The 26164-nt window shown below is 40.8% G+C and overlaps 1 protein-coding gene across 1 annotated transcript in view; it reads left to right on the top strand.

The window, feature by feature from the left end:
• Positions 1-26164, top strand: part of MYRF (myelin regulatory factor) — a 125270-nt gene that overhangs the window by 86691 nt on the left and 12415 nt on the right. Inside the window, exons 9-21 of the mRNA XM_089520752.1 lie at positions 1217-1293; positions 3737-3847; positions 5604-5694; positions 6557-6622; positions 9397-9597; positions 10412-10520; positions 11336-11445; positions 12417-12577; positions 14549-14621; positions 16499-16587; positions 17909-17977; positions 20398-20478; positions 21793-21881. Coding sequence (XP_089376878.1) covers positions 1217-1293; positions 3737-3847; positions 5604-5694; positions 6557-6622; positions 9397-9597; positions 10412-10520; positions 11336-11445; positions 12417-12577; positions 14549-14621; positions 16499-16587; positions 17909-17977; positions 20398-20478; positions 21793-21881 — 1327 coding nt within the window. The remainder of the gene's footprint in view (positions 1-1216; positions 1294-3736; positions 3848-5603; positions 5695-6556; positions 6623-9396; positions 9598-10411; positions 10521-11335; positions 11446-12416; positions 12578-14548; positions 14622-16498; positions 16588-17908; positions 17978-20397; positions 20479-21792; positions 21882-26164) is intronic.

Here is a 26164-nt window from a genome sequence, read left to right on the forward strand (position 1 = left end):
TCCAATACACAGCTGGGCCTAAATTTAAGCAAAGGAGTCTTCTTTCTGCTTCAAACAGGATAATAGTGATTGTATGGTCGTTTTCACATCACTGGATGTTTGCACATCATTATGAACAGTCAGCCCTTCTTATACACAGATTTTTTATACACGGATTCAAGCATCCATAGTTTGAAAATGTTCAAAAAAAGTATAAATTTCAAATATCAAACCTTGATTTTCCATTTTTTATAAGGGCCACCATTTTGCTATGCCATTATATTTAATGGGGTTTGAACATCCCCATGGATTTTGTTATCCATGGGGGATCTTGGAACCAAACCCCAGCATATAGCAAGGGTCCACTGTAATATAAGAAGAGCCATCTGAATCAAACCAGAAGGCCTATCTAAACCATGGTGACTAAACTGATGCTGCAACGGAAATCAACAAGGAGGATATGAATGCAATCCCATCCTTTCAAATTTATATTCCTTAGCAACTGGTATTCAAAATATACTGCCTCTGATATGGAGGCAATACATAGCTGTCATAATTAGTATTATACATAGCCTTATCATGCTTGAATTTGTGTAAGCCACCTTTAAATTCTAAAATATTTAACTCAGGTGCATGGTGTTGAATACCAGCTAAACACTGAAGTTCAGATGTAAAGTGGACTGTGATTTATGTTTCCACCTCCAGGTCAATGTGTCTTGTGAAGCTCTTTTTATAAAATCATTTCCTCAGTTTCATACAGATACCTTTTGAAACTGTTTTGTAAATCTGACTGAAATAAGGTTTGGTTTTGATATTGTTGGATTATTAGAAATCACAGCTTGAAAGCATGTGTATTCTCAATGAACCATAGTTTTATATCAGTTTACTAACTATGTGTTTGTCTTGTTAGTACTGGAATACAGAAAAACAACAATAATCTGTTTTCTTCAAATGTTACTTGGTGATTGTAATTTTTCTTTAAGCATTAGTATCAGATTTTGTGTGTGGAAATAAACATGCTTTGTAGTAAGCAACAAAATAACTTTGATTCACTTGCTTTTTCTCAAACATGGACTTAACAGCAGAAAAAGAGGAAACATTATGTATGACATTATGTACTATGTGCCAGTCCTTATCATCTATCTGCAGTGTTTCAAAATGAACTCAGGAATATGTCATAAAGCAAAATAAAATTGTGATTGTACTTTTTAAAATGTGTTTGGTTCGTTCTTTTCAGCTGGAAGCTTTGAACCAGTCGATCAACATAGAACAGTCACAGTCTGACCGCAGCAAACGGCCCTTTAATCCTGTCATGTGAGTACTGCCCAGGCATCGAGGAAACAAGAGTGTCCAGGCTATTGGGGTTAGAACAGGAGGCATCAAATTGATAAGGGCGCTTTACAGAGCGCCCCAAAAGGGCGCTCTGCTGGCGCCCGTGTTTGCTGTGTGAGGGAGCCGCAGCGGACAAACCATGTGGCTCCCCCACACAGCAAAAAGAACCCACAAAAAGCGGGTTCTTCTTGCGGCACAGTTGTGATGCCGCAAGGCGCCAATGGCGCACTTGCACCGTCACATCCGCACTGCAACGTGCAGACGTTAAGCATCCGTCACGTCAAAATGGTGGCGCCCATGTGTATAGGGTGCCGCCATTTTGACGTCCCCAGTACGTATTAGGGGTGAGGCCTGATTGGACACTGCGTCCTCGGCCAACCCCTAGTACAGGGGTAGGCAACCTTCTTGAGCCGGGGGCCGGGTAGGTGTCCCCCAGACAACGGGGGGGGGGGGGGGGGGCGGGGCTGAAGCCAAAAAATAAATAGTTAAATAATATAAGACAACACTTTCAAATGTAGGACACATTTTTTTAAAAAATGGAGAACATGCGAAAAAAATTGATGATTTTAAAAAAATGTTAATATAAATGCATGTTTCTTAGGCATGATCAAAATGGAGGACATTTGGGCATTATTCCTAGACAGATGGCAGAAATGTACTTCCCTTTCTGGCCAACCCCCCCTCCCCCCATTCCAAAAAGCACATTTGGGCATTGAACATGGCTTTACTTAAGATGGCCTCTTGCATATTTCAGAGGCTTATTGCATAACCAAACTCTTTGGGTTTCACACTGAACATGGGTTCACATGGCTATGCATATTGAACATGTCAAGGTGGTTTCACAGTTCTTACACCAAGTGAACTTCTCAGAAGTGTGTACTTGGTCAAGGGACTTTGGTTTTTCTTCACTACACATCAGTTTGTAAAAATCACAGCAATTTACATTGGCCTTGCCTCAGAGGCTTTCTGATATCAGTATCACCATTAAAGAACCAAAAACACACAGAAAAGGCACTTTGGAAAGTCACACTCTCTTGGCTTCAGAAACAGTGCGCACATGCCTCTCAAGCTGACTCATACCATCATCATCATCATAATCATCACACTATCACTGTCAAAACAAGGGAGACTTGTTAGCATTAAAAGCACCCAAAACACACTTTGGAAGGTAACACTCTCTTGGTGTAAGAAACAGTGCCTGCATGCCTCTCAAGCTGACTCATATCATCATCATCATCATCATCATCACACTATCATTGTCAAACCAAGGGAGACTTGTTAGCATTAAAAGCACTCAAAATAAAAATTTAAAAAACCTTGAGGCTTCTGGCCACTCACCACCTCTTCCTTCCTCCTCTTCCTCCTCCTCCTCCTGCTCCCCCCTCCTCCTCTTCCTCCCCCTCCTCCTCCTCCTCCTTCTGCTCCCCCCTCCTCTTCCTCCTCCCCCTCCTCCTCCTCCCCCTTCCTCCATGCGGCCTGGGGCAGAGGAGGCAGAGGAGAAGGAGGTGGGTGGTGCAGGCCCGCACGGGAAGGCGGGGAGGGCAGTGCAGGGCTTCCCCCTTTGCCTCCTCTGCCCCAGGCCGCGCGGCCCTCCTCTTCCTCCTCCGCGCGGTGGAGGAGGAGGAGGAGGAGGAGGGCAGCGTGGTCAAGCGGCCCAGGAGGAGGTGGAGGAGGAGGCGGCAAGACCGGGCTGGGGCCGGTCTTGCCGCCTCCGCGGGCCGCATCCAGCCCGCGGGCCGGGGGTTGCCAACCCCTGCCCTAGTACGTACTGTGGGCAGAGCCAAGGCCCGTCTGTAACGGGCCACAGTTTCTCCATTTATATATACTCAACACCCAGGTTCCTGATGCACATTTCTATGATTTGGCATGAGTCAAGAGTATTTTGTATCTGATTTCTATAGGTGTCATATCCTGAAAGTGTTCCAGAGGGATAGCTGTGTTAGTGCGTTGCACCAGAAACATTATAGAGTCCTGTGACATCTTAAAGACTTAACAATAATATTATAGCATGTGGTTAAGTGAACTGTAACCTGTTTGGGGGGGTACTTTGGGGCTTTACTGAAAAATAGTTGCCTCTGAAGACACTCTCTCTGAAATTGATGGGAGCTTGGTGCACAGCTGTATATCATTTGAATTTCAGGGGCACTTCTTGTTCTCTACTTAAATGCTAGCTCCCATTATATCCAGGTCCCTGAGTTTTGTGCATCTTGTTTGCAGAGCTTGAAAAATTACTTTGGCAGGGGAGGGGTTATAACTTCTAGAATTCCCCCAATCAGGATGATCAGTGGTCATACAGGTTTAGGGCTTCTGTGATGTATAGTCCCCAAGTAACTTTTCTAGTACTGTTTCATTTTCACCTCCCAGAAGTCAGTTTCTTTTTTACAGGTGCAGATCATCACTTATTCTTACATCTTTCCTTCTTCAGGGTCAATTTGCCTCCAGAGCAAGTTACAAAGGTCACTGTGGGGCGATTGCACTTCAGCGAGACCACAGCCAACAACATGAGGAAGAAAGGCAAGCCAAATCCTGATCAGAGGTGAGCATCCATGGGCTCTGCTCCTTTCCTCTTAGAGCCTTGGCTGAGATTGGGCTATGAATGCTCTCAAGGCAGCTATATAAATAGAAGAGTAGTAATAAAACATATAGAAGCTTTGCAGAAGTGAAGAGAACAAATAAAACTTTCTGCAAAATAATAATGTATTTGAAAGTTAAAAGCATGACAAAATGAAAAAGTTTTGTCCTGGTGTCAAAAAGGCAATAATGTGGTTATCAAGTAATCTTCTCTGTTTCATTTACCTGCATTTTACTGTGTATAAATCTGCCTCTCCTGGCTGTGAGAAATCTCTCAGTTGTCCATACATTGACTAAAATTCTGTTGTTTTTTGTGTCTTCAAGTTGTTACCAATTTTTGGTGACCCTATCACAGGGTTTTCTTGCCAATATTTGTTCAGAATGGGTTTGCCTTTCCCTTCCTCTGATGCTGAGAGAATATGACTTACCCAAGGTCACCCAATAGGTTTCCATGGCTGAGTTAGAACCCTGATCTCCAGAGTCATAGTCAGTGCTCAAACCACTACACCATGATACCTATGATTTAAACTGGGTTACTCCCATGTCCTGCTTCCCATTCATTTTCTCTCTCATCTAGAGAGAGAGGAAAAAACGGGAAAAGGAAACATGAGGAGTAAACTCAGAAAACAGCTATCCATGCTGTTCTGACAGCATTACCCTGTCCACTCACCAAAAGCAATGTTAGTTTTCTTTTTCTTAAATGAGTAGAACTTCAATTTTTGTTTGGTGGATTCTGACAGGTGGTTGTATTAGTACTATGGATGTTTAGTTTTATTGTTGTGTACCTTCAAGTAATTTCACGTCATAAGGCAAATCTGTCACAGGGTTTTATTGGCAAGATTTGTTCAGAGAGAGTTTGCCATTGTTTTCCTCTGAAGCTGAAAGTGTGTGACTTGCACAAGGTCATCAGGGGGGGGGGGTGTTTGCAATGGCTAAGTGGGGATTCGAACCAGAATTCTCCAGAACTGGAGTCCAGTACTCTGTACCATGGTAGATCTATATGTTTGCTTTACATGCTGCTTATATAAAGCAAGAATGTCTGTCCAGGTCTCTATTTCTCTGACATGAGGTCTAAAAAGTAGACTAGATTATCAAAATTTTCTCTTGAGTTCTACAACATTGTGATGTGCATTTGAAGTAAAATTACTGGGTTGTGATAAGCAGCATTTTTCAGTCTAGACAGCAGTGACTAGATCAAAGTCCTTCACCAATTTGGTCTCGTGGGGGTTCATCAGAGTGTTCTTGTAAGAAATAGGATGCACTATATTACAACTGTAGAAGGCCACTGGCACTCCCTGCTGAAAGCTAACTTGGAGAGTGTGTTACTCTGCCTGGTGGTACTATGCAAATTTTTACTATGAAATCACCACCTTTTCATCAGAGAATGTGGGGCTATTTTAATTAGTTTTTGCAGATCTTTGGTGGAGTCCATCACCCTGACTGACTTTCTGGCTGGTTGGTTTTTGGAATCACAGCACATTGAGTTGCTTAACTGAAGAAATTCACATTTTGGGGGAATAAAATTTAGTCCTCAACAGTGTTGCTCAGAGAAAGGCCTTCCCATATTTTCACTTGTTATGTAACAGAATTTTGAAAAGAAAAATGATTTCTTATTTACTAGCAAAGGTGTACTTTTAAAAATGTGTTTTATGTTACTCTGTTTAAGAGTAGAGTAGAAAGCTTGTGCTCATCAGTTCTTTAACTCATTGTCTTATTTTCAGGTACTTCATGTTGGTTGTGGCACTGCAAGCACATGCCCAGAACCAGAACTACACACTGGCAGCTCACATCTCTGAACGCATCATTGTTAGAGTAAGTTCCTCTTTTCTCTCTTTGCATTGCAGGGCATGATTTTCCTTACTCAAGAGCACCAGCAACTTTGTATTTTACTTGACCCACTTCTGTGACACCGGTACCAAAGTGCCCCTGATTTCCCCAGCAATCTTCACTATCCTTTCCCCACACAGTCCCCTTACTCCACTGCTGTCTTGCTCTTTCCTATCCACAAAGGTCTTTTTGCAAGCACCAAGAATATTTCACATCTTACTAGATACCAGTAGAGACTAAATGGATAAGGTCAAAGGCTGAATCTTGATGAAGGTGCCTAGAGCTAGGGTATGATGGAATGTAGCACACTGGTGACCTTGTGCACATGTAATGCCCAATTACAATAGTTTGCCACCTGGTGGACACCATCAGTATGCAGTCCTATCCCTCTCTCTCAGGCTACAGGAAGATGCAGAGATCAAATGTTCATTAGCAAGGTGCTGATGTTAAACCAATCCACAGGATTGCACTTGCACTTGTGCAGACATATGCCTCAATGTCCTTCTAAAAGGCATGTTGGAGGAAATGTAGGAGAACTTAGAACAACTCTGTAATTTCATATACAGGAGAGAGAGTGAGGTTAGTCCCTATTCCACCCTGCGAGTACAAGAGATAGCTTTGTGCCCTAAAGTAACAATGCAGCTAGTTGGCATCTTAGCAGCCATAAGAATGGGTTGGATTATTGGATATTAGAGAGTATAAACATGGGGAAGGGCATGGGAAGAGGTCATTTGTGGCTCTTGCACAGCCAGAGATTCTAGCAAATAAAGAGGACACTAGGCTGTAACTTTATGGTTGGCTGTCTCCGCCCTGCTGCCTTTTTAAGTGCTGTGTCCATTTCCTCTAGCAAAGGGCCGGTTCGGGGGTAAAACACAAACAGAGGGCGGACGGGGACCCCGGAGTCTGCAGACAAGTAAGTAGCATGCTGAACTATGCAGTCTCCGGGGTGGAGGTGGGGAGGGGATCTGTTATAGAATTAGGGGACAAGGCAGATTATATGCTTCTGCCTTGAGCACAGCTTAGCCCCCCCCCCCCCCAGTTCTGACAGTAAAGCTAAGAAAATGTCTGCATTAGTGTAAGTATGTGGCTTGGTTGCACAACAGTTCCACATCTGTAACTTGCAGTACAGTTGATGTGAATGCCAAAGCAGTCATGGAATTCATCTGACACTGTATTGGAAACAGTTTCACATCAATGCTAAATGTTTCATAAGCAAAAGAGAATCCACCTGATGCCAACTAAGTCTAAACATTGACAGTGGCAATAACAACATAGAGACGGGGGGGGGGGGGCTAGCACAATATGAGATAAATGTGAGCTTAGCAATAGCAAGTACATTTCTATACCCCTTATCAGTGAACTAACACTCCCTATGTGGTTTACAATGTGTAAGCCAATTGCCCCTAACAAGCTAGGTACTCATTTTACCGACCTATGGAAGGCTGCGTGGACCTTGGAGCCCTGCCTGGGATCAAACTCACAACCTTGTGGTTGTGAGTGGCTGCAGTACCAACATTTAACCATGGCACCACCAGGGCTCCTATTCAGTTAGATTTTGTTGTATTTGATTATAAAGTGGATGATGGTGGAAGACAAATCTCTTGATGGATCTCTAGTTAATTTGCATTAGAGAATCAACAATTCTGATTCTCGGTTATCTAATGTCAACTAATAAAGATCCACAGACACACACACAAAATGTTTGAAAGAAAAAAGAATGGGTTTTTGTTTGAAAAGAGTTCTGAATTTGGTTCTAATTGGTACCATATTCTGGGTTGAGCATCTGAAGTACCCTGTTTCTTCATTCTTAGAGCTGTGCTTCTCAGGCTATCCAATGTGGAAGACCAGCACTATTCCTTCAGTATGCTAGAGACCAGCACTATATTTATGCCCATTGGATACAATTATTTCTTTCTTTCTTGGAACCTTGCCACCAATGAATCAGGGATGGGCACCAGTACAGAGACCACTATTTTGAAGAGTACTGTTTTAGAGTATCTCTGCCTGTTCAGACACTGTTTCACACATGGGCTTTGGTTGGTGGACCTTCAGGTTCTCCTGATAAACAAAGTAGATTCTACAAGACTGATCACTGTCCACACCTGTGTTTTAAAAGAGATATGAAGGGTGCTAGAAAAATGTGTTAACCAGAATTGTTACTCTGTACTCTTGCAAACCAAATGCATTCGATCAGAACTAATTATTTTGCTAACTGAGGAGAAGGGCAGAGAGTTCTGTAGGACAGTTCTGGCTTCTGCAAGTCTCTTTAAAGGCCCTCTATGGCAAAGGTTGCTGATATGCTTCATTCCTATGACAGATAGAAACTTATATAGTATGTACCATATACAAGTGCACAAAATAAAAAACTTTGTTTTTGTGCAGAATACCTGAAACTCTGCCCTAACCTCAAAGGATTAATCCTATGAAAATACATTATTGTGAGATTATTAAGACTTGGTCATCTATGTACAGTATTTTCATGCAGAGATAAACTTTAGATAGGAAAGTGTCATGTGATCCCTGTAAAGCTTGCACCATCCCACAGATATAGGGAGCAAAATAATCTAAACAGAAATGTTACTTTCATTTTGCTCTGCTTGTCCTAATCTCACCCATTTTCCAGATTCTGAAAGGCATCTAAGTGACCATCTTACAGTGGTTAGCTGGCCATCATGCCATGACTTCTGAGAAGGGCATATAGGAAAGAGTGGGAAGGTTAAGTGAATCTTAGGCTCAGTCTTGGAATTAATTTTTTACTGTGAGTGTACAGCCATAGACCAGATGAAATAGTGTTATACAAGAACATGACTATTTTAATATAGAAAATACATGTACCTTGAGCAAGTCATTTGTTCCTCCCATTCCATCTTGACATCTTGACTTGCAGTTGTCTTGGTTCTTTCATCCCATGTTGGCAGTTCCTGTTATTTCACAAACAGCCCCTGATTTATTTTGTTAGGGGGATTCTTGAGCTTATTACTCCACTGAAATGGAAAAAGGTTGCTTGCAACCTAACCTTTCTTTTGTGGGATGGAAAAGGATGTTTATCTCACTGGACCTATAAACACAGGCTGATTCCTCAAGCTTAGTTGGCAAACTGGATCAGACAGCTCTCCCCATATTATAAACAGCTTAGTGTTAGACTAAAGGTGCAACTAAAAGGCAAAGCAGGTTTTGGCCGAGGCTATACCATCATCTCCTAACATGGACAAATAACAGTGTGTTCTTATCCATGTGGGTAATCATAAATCGGGCAAAAAGAGGAATTCTGATAATACTCTTTAATGTAACTGTGCAATTTGTTATATGAACATTCACTGAAGGTAACTACATCCACTCATAGCTGTCTAGTATGCTGTAGACTTGCAAATATATTAATTAAGCCAGAAAAGATATTCTGGAGGGCCCTCTAGTCAGTTTTAACTACTCTGTTGGGTTGTGTTTGTGTTTGCTTGGTGGCTTGGTATTTATTATCACTCTCTGGACAAGTTTTTTTTAAAACAATTCAAATCAGTTGACATGTGCATAAACCTTCTCTCCTGCCTTATAGAAAAGAAGGCAATTTAACCTTGCATTTGATCTTATTTTAAAAGCACTAATCTTTCCTTCTCAGGTCTTTGTTTTCCCTGCTGTGGACAATAATGTATAGTTATCTCCTCTGGGCCTTCTTTCTTCCTTTTTTTGCAGGCCTCCAACCCAGGTCAGTTTGAGAGTGACAGTGATGTTCTCTGGCAGCGTGCTCAACTGCCTGACACTGTCTTTCACCATGGCCGAGTTGGCATCAACACTGACCGCCCTGATGAAGCCTTGGTTGTCCATGGCAATGTGAAGGTTATGGGGTCTCTTATGCATCCATCGGACATCCGAGTAAAAGATGACATTCAGGAGGTAAGAGCTCCTGACGTGGGACCCAGGTAGCTCACAACATGAATTAATACAGAGAATGATAGAGACATTAAATAGCAATTAAATAAACTATCATATTATAACTTCAGTATTTTCAAACAGTGTAAAATCATTTAAAAACATGTCAATAAAATAAAAGTACAGCACACATACATGTTAAAGGATCTTCTGTATAGGCAGTTAGTCAGCAAATGCCTATTCAAATACAAGGACCTTTACCTGCCAGCAGAAGGAGAGAATTGAGGAGGCCATCCTAGTCTACCCTGGGAGAGAATTCACTGAATCATATGCTTGGGAGCAACCACCCATGCCCTTTGGTACTCTGGCAGTGGGCTTTGGACCACTGAGAACCTGTAAGCCACCATGCATCCCATGTCAGAGAAAGGCAGGATATAAATTAAATCGATAATAAATAAAACCTGGCAAGCCAACAATTAGAACAGTTCTATTAATACTACTCTAGTGAGGACTTGTAGTTGTATTCAGGGGTAAGTATTAAGGCCACGATCCTGTATAAAGTCAATGAAGTGCAAAGGCATACTAGCTTATTTATGCAGGATTAGGGATTGACAGAAAAGGAGAGCAGGCCAGTGGCAATAGTAGCAGTTCCAAGATTTGGTTGAGGGCTTCCAGCTTATCAAGCATACCACTCAGTGGCTATCTCAGTGTAGTTGTAGTCTAAAAAAAGAGCTGTTTTTTATCTTAAGTTCAGACCAGCCTATAAACTAAGCTGTGTGTGGTGATTTGCTCTCAGATATAGGCACACAGATGCAGTTTTCTTTTTTTATGATTTCAGGTGGACACCACAGAGCAGCTGAAGAGAATCTCCAAGATGCGATTAGTGCACTATAATTATAAGCCAGAATTTGCTGCCACTGTGGGCCTGGAGAACACTTCTGAAACAGGTATTATGTCTGTACTCACCTTGTCCTTCATTCATGCTGGCAAGTCTCAATATCCACTTCAACCCAGAGTAGTTGTTAATTTTTGAGAAAAACACATGGCTAAATTAATTGAAAACAATACTTTCATTTGGTATTTAGGTAGTTTGCAAACTTGCTAACAGCTACTTCCTGCTTGTCAACTCTGCATGTCATCATGTCATGAATTTTGACAGTCCCTTATCATTGTTTTGAAATGCTGGCCACACTATATACTGTACCACTGTTTTCAGAAGAAGCATGGGAAATGCTTGTGATTTTATATGCACAGCTGAAAACAAAGGTGTTGCAAACATATTTTGGTGTGATAAATTGTGGAAATTATCATTAATTGCTCCTTTCCTTAATTTTACTCAATAGAACATGCACAACTTTCTAACTGCTTTTCCCAGCATTGCATTTTTATCACAGGAACACATGCTCTAACACATTAGTAGCTGTTCAAGCTATGGCTTCAATTCATCTAGGTTTTTCTTTAAAACAGTTTTGACATTAGACATAGAACATACTGTCAGGGAAACCTTATTTTTGTTTACAAACGTCATTTTTTTCTGGTGAGTTTTCCCATTGGCTGTTCTTTTATTTGAAAAGTTTCTTAAAGTTTGAAATGAGTAGGAAGCACTACACTACAAAGAGATGCTGAAAGGAACAGTGTCTAAAGTACAATGGATTGTTGATTTGCTAATCTTTAATTAGAGACTCCTTACTTAAATATGTTCCAGTCTTTCTAAGATGGCAGTGATATTTTGAATGCAATATATGTTGTAATTTTTGTGCAGGTGTCATTGCTCAGGAGGTGAGGGAAATTCTCCCAGAAGCAGTGAAAGATTCTGGAGAAATGGTTTTTAGCAGTGGGAAAACGATAGAGAACTTCCTAGTGGTGAATAAGGTGAGTGGAACATTATTTTAAAAAATGAAAGCATCTTTGTTTAAAATGATCATTTGAGGTGGGGTATCCATTTCTATTCAGTGTAGGTCAGGAGTGGGAAATCATTTTCTGCCCAGAAGCCAAATTCAGATTTGGAAAGGTCTCACAGAGGCTTCAGTCTGGGAGAATTGCCAAGGACAAATTAAAGTAGATGAGAACATACAACATTCTTACCTATTTGTTTGCTTGGTGGGAAAACTTTCTAAACACAATTCACTGCTATGCACATCTACTAAAATCTAAACACAGATTTCAGGCACAGTAAAACCACAACTCAGTTCTGCACATGTGTACTCAATCATTAATGAGCTCCTGTGCAACAGGTTTCAGGCATGCAAGGCACAGTTTGATTTTATGCATGTCTATCCAGCGTGCATTTTTTTTAATCAGTGATGGAGAGAATGTCAGAGCTTCTCTGTTTTGTTCTGGCTGTTTCTTTAACACTGAGCAAGGAGATCCCCAGCTGCTATATCCAGTCAGTAGTCAGAGATTAAACAAGGGTTTCTGTACAGCACTAGAGTGAAAGGGATCAGGGCCAGCCAAAAAAAGCATTTGAGGTAAAAGCATTTAACAAACATTGGGCTTCCACCATGTTTTTATAGGATGTGCTTTTGTACCACTCTCTTATTCTCTGTCTTGTGACCAACTCCTGGTTTCTTTGTTCCATCATATATCCCTACACCTCGATTTTGCTCTTACCATATGTGCTTGGTGAGGAGATTTGTACAAGAACTCCTACTTAGAAAGGTCACCATTTCTTCTTGGTGAAACTAGCAATCTATTGGACATGGTAATTAAAAGAAGAAAATCCGAGACAAGAGAGCAAAACAAAAGAAGAGCATTCTCTTCACAATGAAAGGATAAAGTCATTGGATGTGAACTTGAGCACATCAAAAGAATCTGAGCATGAACTTCTATGTTTCTAATGGCAGGAACGTATTTTTATGGAAAATGTTGGGGCAGTAAAGGAGCTTTGCAAACTGACTGACAACCTGGAGAATCGGATTGATGAGCTGGAGAGATGGAGTCACAAACTTGCCAAGCTCAAACGACTGGACAGTATGAAATCTACTGTGAGCTCTGGAGCATTCAGGTATCACAGAGACCTTTTAAAAAAAAACACCAAAAATTGATTTAATATTACCGGTACTCCTATCTCTTCTTGGAATCATTACTTGGGAAGGGCAAGCAAATGGTCTGTCAGAAGATTCAGCTCTCTCACACAGTTAAGCTGCATTCCAGGTACAGTTACCTAGGAGTCAGCTACCCCGGACACAGTGGAATGACTAAATAAATACTCCTAAAGACTGCATTGATAGAAAAGAAAATGCACCTTTGTTTATTGCATTTTCATCCTGCCTTTCTAGTAAAAAAAAAATGACACTTGAGGGACATCAATAAACATAGTTAAAAACAACATAAAATAAAACAAAAACTAAGGTCAACAGCTAAAAGATTAAAATCATTACCATAGTCAAAATAATTAAAAGTGAGCTTTGAATTGGTTCTAAATGAGTTTTGAGTAGGCCCAGGTGTTTACAAAATTTGAAGGCTTTGCTTCCTGTCTCTCCCCTCCACAAGAGAATAGACAGTTACATTCCCTTCTTCCACCATATTTATGATGAGGACCAAATTGCAGGGTTTTCCCCCCCTCCTATATGAGGTAATTTTGCAGTTCAAGCATTTCAACACATGAGTATCCTTGTTTAGTAGATTCATCACATGTTACAGTATAAGTATGAGCGAGGGGAACGTGCCACCATAATAATCATATCTTTAGACAGTTCATGTGTCAAGATTCCCTAAAGAAGCACCTTGGTATAAATCTGCATCTGGAAAATCCCATTTAAAAAAATGTATCCCCAAAATATTATTTGTTAAAAGAAGAATAGTAAAAGAATCACATGATGTGGCCAATCTGAAATTAGTTTCATAAATCTGAGAATTGGTATTGAAAAATATTACTTTAAATTTCTAGCCTAATGCAGAACCCCACCAGCAGAAAACAGTAAGGGAAGAAAAATATCTGACTAAACTGGAACATGGATCAATATATTTCTCATTATGCTGATCTTCATATGCCGCTTTCCCTTCTCAGCCTTTCTTCACCAACTCTTACCCCATTTTTCATCTCATGGCTAGGATAAACATTGTTTCTCTTTAGCTTTACCATTCAGGGAAATGTGTTTGCAATATTAATACCATCTTAAGATTTTAGCCTAAACACAACATGGAAAGCATTCATATAAAACAAAACTCTGATGCTAATATTTGCACAGGGAAGTGGTATAATCACCACTGCATCCAACTGTTGGCTACTGTTTATGCCATTCACTTTTCTGCAACATTTAAAGTAATTCTATGAAATGTAGTTTAGCTGTGTCTTCTTGCTCAGCTTTTCTTTTTCCTGTGAAGAGTAAACTAACAATTCCAAAACCTTTTATGAAAGAAGAGACACGCTACAGCCTGCTTTCACAAGTGTGGTGAAGCAGAAAGAAAAGACCAGAAATACAAAAATAAATCTGCAAGCAGACACCGGATATTTTTCCCTTCTCCATATGTCCATAGACCCTTTTTATGTGACTAAAAGCCCTTTCATGCTAAACAATTATAGTAGTATTATTCCACTTTAATTGCGATGGTAACATTGTGTGGAATCCTGGGATTTATAGCCAAGGGAGGGATTTTTAAGACTTCCCAATCAGAAACCTCTGGTGCCTGCCCAAATAACAAGTCCCAGGATTCCATAGAAAGACAGCCATGGCAATTAAAGTGGAATAATGGGGCTATAACTGTAATACAAATGAGGCCTATAAACCCAGGCAATATGAATCCTGTCCTGCTATATTATCCTTGCAGGAACTGAACATCACCTACAGTACTTCACATACTAACCTCAGGGCTATTCCCTAGGCCTCCCCGTTGCTCCAGATAAATTGGTAAAATTATGCAAATTACTTTGTTTTGTTATGAAAAAGACTAGAAGTGAGAAGCAGAAATTAAATGAAATGAAAGATGATAAGAATTCTGGTCTGGATGCATCCTAATTTTCCATTTCATATAGTCAAGCAGGAAGTCAGTTCAGCCGTGCAGGAAGTGTGCCACACAAAAAGAGACCTCCCAAAATGGCCAGTAAGGTAAGAATCCCTTGTAAGATAGATAAAAGTTGTAATCATATAAGTTGTAGACCATTTAAATCATGATCATTTGGAGCAGCCTTGGTACTTTCATAAGAGATGGCAATGCTTAATCTGTATGTTGTGTTTGAGGTTGCTGAACGGATTGTAGAGTTCAAAGGGAAAGCTCTGATAGTCTAGAAAATCCGTATGCAAAGTGGTCTTGCAGCACCTTTCTGGCTAACTGAAACATAGAAGGTAGCATTAGCTTTCATATACTTGAGTCTGCTTCCTCAGATGCATCTGAGGCAGTAGGCTCAAGTCTGTCTTTCATTTAGTCTCAAAAGGTGCTACAAGATGCCTTTGCATACTGAACCGATTGTGTTATTCATCACGGGTAGTAGATGCAAAAAAGATTGAGGTCTGTTGCAAGATTGCTGTGTAATTTGTAGCAGGTCTTCAAGAGTTTCTAACTTCCAGTTGTTTAGCAATTGTTAACAGCTATGACTTATCACACAGGAAAAATCAAGGGAAAATTGGGGGTTTAAACAGTGATTATTCCATGCAAAAAGCAATAAGATTTTGACACATTGCTATTAAACAGGCAATAAACAGAAACAAATCATTTTAGGGATTTTCCTGTGAATGATTTGTTGCTGTTTATTGCCTGATCATTGCCTGTTTAATAGTGATGTTGTGTTTTGCATGAGATATTCCCTGTTAAAAAACCCGATTTTGCCCAATTTCCCCAGTGTGATAAGGTCCCGAGAAAAAGCTCTTCTAAGCCAATTAAGTTGCTGAAGTAATGAATGCTTGGAAGGAAACCAGGAGCAGATCCATTCATGAAAGAACTAAGAGCTCAGTTCTGGTACTGAAAACAGACTGCTGTGCTGAGCATATGTTCACAGATATCCTGTCCATTAGTCCTTAAATTTATATCTGCCTCCTAAACTGCTACAGTTCTGGATGATGGTGGTTATAGCAAAAACTAAAGTATGTCATGTAGGCTTGCAGTCTGCTGCCCACTGCTGTTCCCAGTGAAGATGTGCAATTGGAAGACAATAATTATCCTCAGCTGCAGAAATGAAATTGTGGCCTCATTCCCACTTACCTCTTGATCCACTTCCTGCACCAATTCCTGAAACTGCTTCAGTAAACAGTGTGATTCCCACTACCTTTGTGCCAGATTCAGCCCAAAAAACACCCCATTTTACAAGCATCTTTTTGACACAAAACGGGTAAAAACCATGGCCCCTTTCTGAATCCCTTCAGGGATTCAAATTAAGTGGGAACCATGCCCATTTACCCCAGATTGAGATCCAGTTTAAACCATAGTGTAAACAAGGCCTTGGTTTGAAGAGGATTCTTGTTTCAGTGATGCATAAATGCTAGTACATGTTGGAAATGCTAACATCCCAACAAAGTGTTATTGATAATATAATTATGTATGATGGTGTCTTGCAAACTGAGAATTACTTTTGTATACAGTACTTGAAAGATGACATGATCTGATGTTATTTTTAAGTTTGAACTGGCACTTGCATTCCTATATCATCCAACAGTCCTATATTCCAGTGATAAGTTGTTGTCTTCCTCTTTTTATCCCTGTATTTTCATTCTGTGTTCCTTCCCAAATACAGTGCCAATCCCTTAACCAACTCACTTTTCTGCAACATTTATAATAACAGTGAAATGTAGTTTAGCTGTCTCTTCTTGCTCACCTTTTCTTTTTTCCTGCAAAGAGTAAACTAATAATTCCAAAGCCTTTTAGGAAAGAAGAGACACTACAGCCAGCTATTACAAGTATAGTATACTGAAGTAAAAAGAAAAGTGCAGGAAGACAAAGATAAATCTATCAGACACCTGATATTTTTCCCTTCTCCATATATCTTGTGTAGGCCCCTTCTGTTGTCACAGATCAAGCTTGCATCAGCCAAAGGTTCCTTCAAGGCACCATCATTGCCTTGGTGATCATCATGGCTTTCAGGTGAGTGTATGTACATTCAGGCTGCAGTTTCGTATCCTGTAAATTAGTGTAGTGCACAGAATTGTACACTTGGGAGAAGGTGGCCTCCTGGCCTATGAATGAATGACAAAGTCTTGTTTGGCAGAGCATTGCTTCTGAAATCTACACTGAAGCAGGGCTGCCTCTGTTTACAGCACTATGCTCTTGTCATGTTACAGTGTCTCTAGACTTTCAGTAAGAACTACCATGGAATTTCCATAAAAAGTAAAATTATTTAAGTTGTATGTAACAATGTGCATATTATTTGCAAGGACCAGAAGTGAAGAAATCAGTTCATTCCCAGTTGCTAACAGTTGAACTGACTGCAGCATTTTCTCTATCTGCAGTTGTAGTCTTTAAATCAGAAAAAATAGGGCAGTTGAACGGCACAAAAAAACTTGATGCATTTTGGCCTCTTTGTGGGATATCATGCAGAAACTGTTCCATTTCATTGGAACTTTTCCTGGAATTGTACATTCTGTTTGTTTATTTTTATACCCCTCTCATTCTTCCAGAATTTCTCCCTAACTTCAGGAGAAATGTACAGTGGCTGACATCGTGTTAGTGGCCTATGCAGGCATAAGTCAGCCTTACACCTGTATATATTCTTTTTTGGTTGAGGCAGACTTTAACATTCCCTCCTTCCCTTCACCTCAGTCAAAGCCCCACTCTGGACATAATGCAGAGCTGCTGATGCCCCTACCCCCAGTGGCCATCCCATGCCTCATGGAAATTAGTAGGTAGATCAGAGAAGCATCTGGCTGTGTCCCCTTAGGGAGACATGAAATGATTACAGTGAACATCAGTAGATGATGTGATCATTCTGCATCTGACTACATGGACATAACCAGATACTTCTCAGATCTCCCCCCTCCACTCTCCACCAGACACAAAATGGACATAGGGCAGAGGCTACAGCAACTCTGGTAAATCTGGGTGTAAGTGAACAGCCACCTGTAGTGTGGTTCCACATGCAGAACTAGTACAGTATGCAGGATGCTGGCCAATGAGTCCCTGCTTCCCAATTAGAAATACCACAGTATCCTTCCAAAAGGTATGATCCAAGTGAGACTGCACTTCTAATTTTTATTGGCTGATGCCATTTCCATTCACATTTGACTTCCTGACTAAGTTGGTGACGTGTGAAACTGTGTGATTCTTCAGATGTCTCCATAAACATCTTCAGTAAAGGTCTCACTGGACTATATGCAAAAGTTGGCCTATTTGGAGAGGGCTTTTCTTTTTTCTGACTACTGAAGATCAAGGTTATTGTCACTTAATTTTTTTCTCCTTTGTTTCTCAGTGTGGTGTCCATGTCTACCCTCTATGTGCTAAGCTACCGCAATGAGGAGGACTTGGTGGATATAGAGGGGTACGTATTCTCTCCCCTCCTCTGCACTCCTGCTAGTCCAGAAATCAGTGTGACTTCTTTTTGATTCCTTAGTCAGAAATGTACAGAAGAGTGAAAGGAAATTAATTTGAGAAGGAATACCAAAAACTGCTAAAAAAGCAAATATGTGATATGGAGGGGAATCTGATGGAGTTGAGATAGCAATAACAAGTACATTTCTATACTGCTTATAAGTGCACTTAAGCACTTCCTAAGCTGTTTACAATGTGTAAGTTAATTGCTCCTATCAAACTGGGTACTCATTTTAGCAACCTCAGAATGATGCCAGGCTGAGTCGACCCTGAGCCCCTGCCTGTTATTGAACTCACAACCTTGTGGTTCGTGAGTGAGTGGCTGCAATACAGACATTTAACCACTGCTCCACCAGGGCAACGAGTTTGAGGCTGTTGGTTCAGTAGAGAAAGAGAACACTTTCCAGTAAACACTTTATCATAAATGAGTGGAACTGGCCAGAACATATTAAAACTACTTCTTGAAAATATGGTCCCAGGGAAAATTGCAAGAATCCCCTTTGCTATGGCTTTAAAAGTAGATTTTAAACTGAGCTTTACAATGGGATTTCTGTGACAATTTGGGATTTGCTAGTCCTGTCATAATTTTGCATAGGTTTTAAGATAGTTCAGTATCTTTACTGCTTGGGAATAGCAGTTCATTTCTGTCGCATAGTCTGGTCATTTATTAATTTATTTTTATCATTTAATGATAAAAGAACATATGAGGAGCTTTGCTGGATCAGTTCAAAAGTCATTTGAGGCGGGTTACAGACCGCCAAAAAATACGTATGGAATACGTATTAGGGTTAGGAAGGGGCGATGCTTCCGCACCCCCCTAACCCTAGTACGTATTCCATACGTACAACATGGCGGCGCCCCTTCCACATGGGGGCCGCCATGTTTACGTATCGGACGCATAGCATCCAGACGTGTTGTGGCGCCTATGATGTCGCGAATGCGCCAGTGGCGCCTCGCGACATCACAGAGGCGCCACAAGAAGGAGCTCCATTTTGGAGCTCCTTTTTTGCTCCGCGCGGGAGCCGCGTGGTGTGGCTGCTGCGGCTCCCTCACGGAGCAAACGGCGGCGGCGGCAGACCGCCTCAAAGCGGCGGTCTATAACCCGCCTGAGTGAAGCACTTCTCTAAATGCCCATGCTGGCTTTGGGGAATTCTGGGAGTTGGTAAAATAAGTTTTCTAAACTCTGGGCCAACCACATCCTGCTAAGAAACTCAGGCCTGTTCCAGACTGCCAAAATAAAGCTGCTTTGGGTCTCTTTGGAGGTATGCTGTTTAAATGACGCATGCATCCTAAGAATCCGGAAGCTGCACCAAAGCTGCACTCCAGTGCTTAGGAATGGAGTGTGGCTGTGGCGCGACCTCCGGACTCTTAGGACCCATGCATCATTTAAACAGCATACCTCCAAAGAGACCCAAAGCAGCTTTATTTTGGCAGTCTTTAACAGGCCTCAGACTGACTTTCAAGACTGCAGGTGTCTCCTGCTGTGTGTTAGACACAGCGTAATTTAGAATTTAAAACATGGATGCTTTAGAATATTTTGGGAATACTTTTTGTATCAGTTACATTAATATGCTACCTCTATTACCAAACACAAAGTAAGTTTTTAAGAAGTATTTTTACATCATAATGGTTAAAGATGTTTGTAGTGCACCCCTACAAACAATACAGACATTTGAGAAGATCATAAAGTGTATGAAAAATAAAGTAAGCAAGTTACATTTTTTGGCTATTCAGTTAAGGGAAAGTGTCAGGTGAGTGACAGAATAAGAAAGAATAAGAGAACAAAGAGGATTGAGAGTGGGTATTTGATGGCCTTTACATTGCTGAAGTCCCAACATATACAGAACCTTACTTTGCCCTCTCTGATTATGTATTTTGAATCTTTTCACTTGAGGAGGCCCATATGTTTGAGAGGCTTTCTTCCATAACTACAACTTCACAAGTTGCTGCTTTTCAGAATGAAAGATGGGTTCCTCATGAAGCCAAATCCTGTGACAGATATTAACGGTTAACCCAAGGATATTGAAAAAGAAAGACATACAGCTCCAAATGTGCCCCTGTTTGGATTCTTGTTCAAGTAGTCTGCGTTGGTATAAGTAGCTGAAGGGCAGAAGTCTTGGAGAGCACTATTTTAGCTTTCTTGGCCTTATGTCAGTTTACATTGACAAATTTTAGACAGCTCATGTCATTATTACAGTACTCTTTACTGATGGATCTTTCTCTTTCCCTTCCCCCTCCACTTGCCTTCCTTGTTTCTCCCCCACTCCTTTTTTCTGTTCTTGTCCTCATCTTAATTTTTCTCTTTATGGTTGCTTGTGGCTGTGTCCTTCCATTCCTGCCCACCTTCTCTGTCTTCCTGTTGCCTCATAGTTCTTTCACTGTGCCTAGCAATTGCCTTCTGGCTCTCTTTCGGCACAGAGGTCCTGACATCCCAGTTGCTCTCTGTCCACGGTATGGTTTTTTCAGTATACTGTTGATATAAATGTTATATACTTTCTCATCAGTTACCATGTATCTTCATTCACACCCTTTTCATTTTACATCTTCCCATATTCTAGTATCCTGACTTCTCATCAAAGGCAGGCAAGCAAAGGGTGAAAATAAAAAAGACAGCCTTAAATGAATGTATTAGCCATGTAGAATTCCTAGTCTTACAAAGTGCTATGAAATTCATGGGGTCATCATACGTGGGCAACTTGAAGGAACATACAAACATAGGATTTACATTTAGTCCAAGAAGAGCCATTTGGATGATATGAATTAGGGGTCTGAACAGTGTTTAATCAGGAGAGGGAAACCCATTAATTTCAGCGGAATGTAATTCATAATAAATAGGTTTTTGACTGGCAGCCTGTATGAAGACAGGAGATTTTTGTGGCTTTTGCCCAAAAGTCATAGCATGTGAGTACCAGGAACCTATACTCTAGTCTCTGGTAGAATATGAGGCCTGGCATTTGCTCCTTCTCAGATATCAGACATCCATGGTTAGGATTAGAGGGATTGGCAAAAGCAGCTATCAGTGTCCCATATGTAATGAGCATGCGAATAAAGACTGGGTCCTCTTATGACTTAATGCTAGCAGGAATTACCTGAGTGTAACTGCTTTTTTCAACTGTGTTAAAGAGGTATCCAATACTTGCCTATGCAATGGTTTTGTCAGGCTGCAAGTGGCTACTGGACAGGGCCTGGTACAGCTCTGCCCCCCACCAACTCAATATGGCCATTAATTGGTGACAAGGTTGTGACAGGAGGGCTGTCTTGCACCATCAGACTGTTTCTGTGCTTTCAAATAAATTCTGCCCCCGCCCTCTTTATGTGTATGTGCCATTACAGGAAAATTTACAGGTATCAGTTGGAAGGCAAACAAATACTGTTTCTACAATCAGTTTGGATTACAGTCCTCCCTCCGTTCTCGCAGTCTTGAGACTCATGTCCCTCACCCATGTGCAAGAGATGAACAGAGGAGGAAACAATGGGTCCATTTGTTAGATTCTAAGTTTCTCTTGGGTATTTTTCTGGGATTGACTTTAGCTTAAATCTGATCTTCTCACCCTTTGTTATCTTATGTATTCCCACACTTGATTTCCTTATGTTATCTTGCTTCCCATCTGGTTTTCTTTCATTGCTTCATTGCTGTAACATTTTAATACTTTTCTGATGCCATACGTGACCTCATGCCCAACCATGTCTTTATTCCATCACTTTCTGTTGCATTTGCTGTGTTTATATCAACATTTCATGTCCACATTTTTTTTAACATTTCAGGACCAATGAGAACATTGATAAGAATCAAATTATGTTTTCCACTGCTGCCTCATCAAATACACCAGTTGATGCTCTCCCTTCACTGCATGGTAGGTATTGGTTACAGCTGTCCCTGAGAAAGTGTCCTTGAGTGCATACCCCCCCCCCCCGGGTACACCTCTACTTTGGCCATCCTACGCCAGTGAGTTGCTCAGCAGCAGTGGAGAATGTGACTAAAGTGTCTTACAGTCTACTAAATTTGCCATTGACCATTACATACAAAAGAGACAGCGAGAGTGTGAGCATTTTTTCTTCCTGCAATTTTTTCTGACAGTGTTTGTATTCTACTAAAAATATCAGGAGAATTTCGCTCTGGGGGTCATTTTGCAGTGAAGGTGGGGACAGGCCGTTTTAATCTCAGGGAAGGAGCGTATTATTTAACTACGGTACTTTCCTATTTTCTTCTTGGTTAAATAAATACTTTCCCTGGGTCTAAACCATCCTAGGGATTTTTAAAAAAGGGCTGTGAGATTGCCCAGTGCCTGGAGAGAGGAATACAAATTCTGAGGTTGTAGTATGTGATGAGGTTCTGCAGAAATCCAGTGCAGGCCACCATCCCTGGTTGTTCTCCAGCCCAACCTTATTTGTTTAAATGGCACTGCTCACTATGGGAAGTTCCTACTCTCTGTAAATGAAGGCTGGTTTCAAATTGAGTCCTTGAGCATGCAAAGTACATTTGTCTTGAGAAACAAGACCCAGCATGGTTGTGCAAATTACACCATGTCAGCTGGCTTATGTTTTATGTGGAATCCAAGGACAAGCAACAAACTTGTAAGACTGTGTACTAGAAGACTCTTACATCTTCAGTTCTGCTTCTCAGCAAAGAGCAGGGTTGAGTTGGGATTACCAGCCTTGCTATGGTGCCCTGAAGTGTATATTTGCTTTTGGTTTGGTTTGGTTTGGTTTGGTTTTTTTGCTTCATAATTATCAGAATCACTTGTCTTGTTTTTCTTCCCCACTGTTACTTTGTGGAAGAGATCAGGATTAGGGTGCTTATCCTCCCATCTTTCATCACTGTTGCACAAGAAATAAGGCTCTGAGCCTCACTCCTGCTCGATCTTTTCCTCCTTGCTGCCTTTGGTAGTGGTGGGACCCTAGGCCATGTAATCCCTCTGGAACAGTCTCTTTGCATTCAAGGATGAAGCCTAATGGGATGGTAAACTCGCTGTCAAATGGAAGTAGTAGTGGCAAGGGACTTGATCAGAAGAAGAAGCAGTTTAGCTACCCAGAGCTTTTTACTTTGTCCTGATGGCTTTCACGATGTTGGTGGGACAAATCTATTCTGGTCTCAACATTTGATATCATTCATCAGGGAGAGCAGCTCTCTTTATATGGTTTGGACAGAGACCAACCTTGAACTAGTATCATCAGCAAAGAGAGTATAAAGCAGGAGAAGTAGCTCCTCATTATAGTGCTTCTTCAGAGCTTTTCAAGCTTCATCATCTTTCATGGATCAATCTCTTTGCAACACACATACCAAAAGGTCAAACAGTTTGTCTTTTGGTTCTGTGATATAAGTGCCAAACAACCAAGTGCTCTTCATTGTAAACTCCAGGGCCTCTCTAATATACATTTCCACTTTTCCCTTTCATCACACAGATTGTTTAAAATCAAGGCTCAAAGAATGATGGTTCTTTTGGTGGCTTCATATGGTTTTCCATTTTCCTGAAGCTTAGCACAGACCACTCACAGAGAATACTGAGGAGACTGGACATCTTGTACCAAGGATTGATTCTTCACACAGGCCCAGTCTGTTTTTAAGTAATAATAATAATAAATAATAAAACTTATATTTATATCCCGCTTTTTGTTAAAACAATCCAAGCGGTGTACAACATTAAAATGATACAACAACATATACAATTCTCAATACTATGACAAGAGATTGGAACCTAAGTTTTATGTCATGTTTAGCTATAACAAACAAAACAGTGGAAATCAAGGGGTGAAAATAATTATGAGGGGTGACAGGAGTGCCAAAATATTTCTCGTCTAGGGTGGCCAAATACCTAGAGCCGGCCCTGGATCCGTTGGATGCAAAACATAGGAAGACCGATATACTTAGACAAGTGGGAACACACATGGAAAATAACTAAAAAGTTCACCAAATGTAACATGTGGGGAAAAAAACTGTTTAAAGGTCTTTCATAGATGGTACCTAACATCATCAAGGCTTTCTAAGATGTCTAAACACCATGATGGCAAATGTGGGAAATGTAAGGGGAAAATTGGTACCATGTACCACAGTTGGTGGCAATGTACATGAATCAAAAAATTCTGGCAAGGTATACATAAGGAAATGCAGGAAATGTTACAATTAAATACTCTCCTCATCCCTGAATTACTTTTATTAAACACAGTAGATATGATCCAACCTAAATTGAATTCAAATAAAATCATCCTGATCCTGTACATGATTTCTGCAGCTCGTATAACTCTGGCTAAATATTGGAAATCTAGAACAATTCCCCCTATAGAGGAGTGGAAATCAAAACTTCAAGAATTGTGGAGTATGGACAGATAATGTACGTAGCAGGGAAAACAATTCAACAATATGAAAATAAATGGAAGATAGTTGAAAAAAGGTGGTATCCAATAGTTGAAAAAGGTACTGTATAGAGGAAAGTTGTTAATTTGTAAGCCCAAGTCTCCAAGAGTTAAACTATTCAAAGTTAAGATTTGGTTAGTATATGATCTGAAGTGCCTATTGCATATCATATTTTATTTTGTTTTGAATTTGTATATAATAATAGGCTCATTGCTTTAATAATAATGTAAATAGATGTCTTCCCCCCCCTTCCTCCCCTCCTTCCTTCCTTCCTTCCTTCCTTCCCTCCCTCCCCATCCCTCCTGGCGTCCCTCTTACCTACTCCCTATTCCTTTTTCTCCTTCTCAAATATCATATATACAGTCTTATCAGCCTTTTATTGTACCTATGTTTAAAAAAATAATAAAAATCATTAAAAAATAAACTGCAAAAAGATTGCTTAATGATTAATAAGTAATTAGTCCCACCATGACAGAGAGCTCCTGTCGGACAATTGTAATCCTCCCATATGCTTATGCTAAAAAATGGAACTTCAACAAGAAATGAAGCTATTTTTCTTATTTTATGGGATAACTTAAAAAGACAGAATAACTTCCAATGAAATTGGTAACTATGTCAATTCCCTTAGGTCCAAATAATGATGAGTTGCTCTATTTTCTCAGTCATTAAATAATATCCAAATCCAACACATTGTACTGTGCCCGGAAACTAATGGGCAGCCAGTGGAGTGACTTCAATATTGGTGTAATGTGGTCACTCCTGGTTGTTCCTGTAACCAATCTGGCTGCCATATTCTGTACCAGTTGAAATTTCCGGATTAGGCACAAGGATAGCCCCATGTAGAGCACATTGCAAAATTCAAGTCTAGAGGTTACCAGTGCGTGTACTACAGTTTTGAGGTCACCTGGTTTGAGGAAAGGGTGCAGCTGGCGTATCAGCCGAAGCTGGTAACAGGCACTCTTGACCATTGCATTCACCTGATCTCATCTGAAGCGACAAATCAAGAAGCACCCCCAGATTGTGAACACAGTCCTTCGAGGGGAGCATGAGCCCCTCTAGGACTGGAGGTTGCAGCCCAATACCTGGTTTAGGGACCCCTACCATAAGTACCTCTGTTTTGCCTGGATTCAACTTGAGCTTGTTTTTCCTCATCCAGTCCATTACTGCTGCAAAACATTGATTGAGGGGAGAAATGCCATCTGTTGTCGTTGCTAATGACCAAGACATGGAGAAGTATATTTGGCTGTCATCAGCGTACTGATAACACACACACTATGGATAATTTCTCCCAATGGCTTCATATAAATGTTGAATTGCATTGGGGACAGGATGGCACCTTGACGGATGCCACAATTAAGCTCTATTTGAAGAGCAACTGTCCCCAAGCACCACCCTCTGGAACCTGCCAGAGAGGAAGGAATAGAACCACTCCAAAGCAGTGCCTCCAATTCCTAACTCTCTCAGGTGTTGCAGGATGTCATGATCTATTGTATCGAATGCCACTGAGAGGTCTAATAGCACCAACAAGGTCATGCTTCCTCTGTCGATGCTTAGATGAAGGTCATCATTTAAGGTGACCATGGCTGTCTCCACCCCATATTCCATCCTGAAGCCAGTTTGAAATGGATCTACAATTCTTCTGTGCCTGTAGGTTGAGCAGAGATAGCTGCTGAAATCAGTCATCTACCAATACAAACTCAGTTTCATGCCCAAGAACTACTCATTGATGGTGATGTTATCTAATTTCCACCCTAGCTCCTCAAAAATAAAGCAGAAGATGTGTGT

Source organism: Sceloporus occidentalis, unplaced genomic scaffold, assembly GCF_023333645.1.
Source record: "Sceloporus occidentalis isolate IW3139 unplaced genomic scaffold, rSceOcc1.0.p SCAF_4, whole genome shotgun sequence".
Lineage (NCBI taxonomy): Eukaryota > Metazoa > Chordata > Lepidosauria > Squamata > Phrynosomatidae > Sceloporus > Sceloporus occidentalis.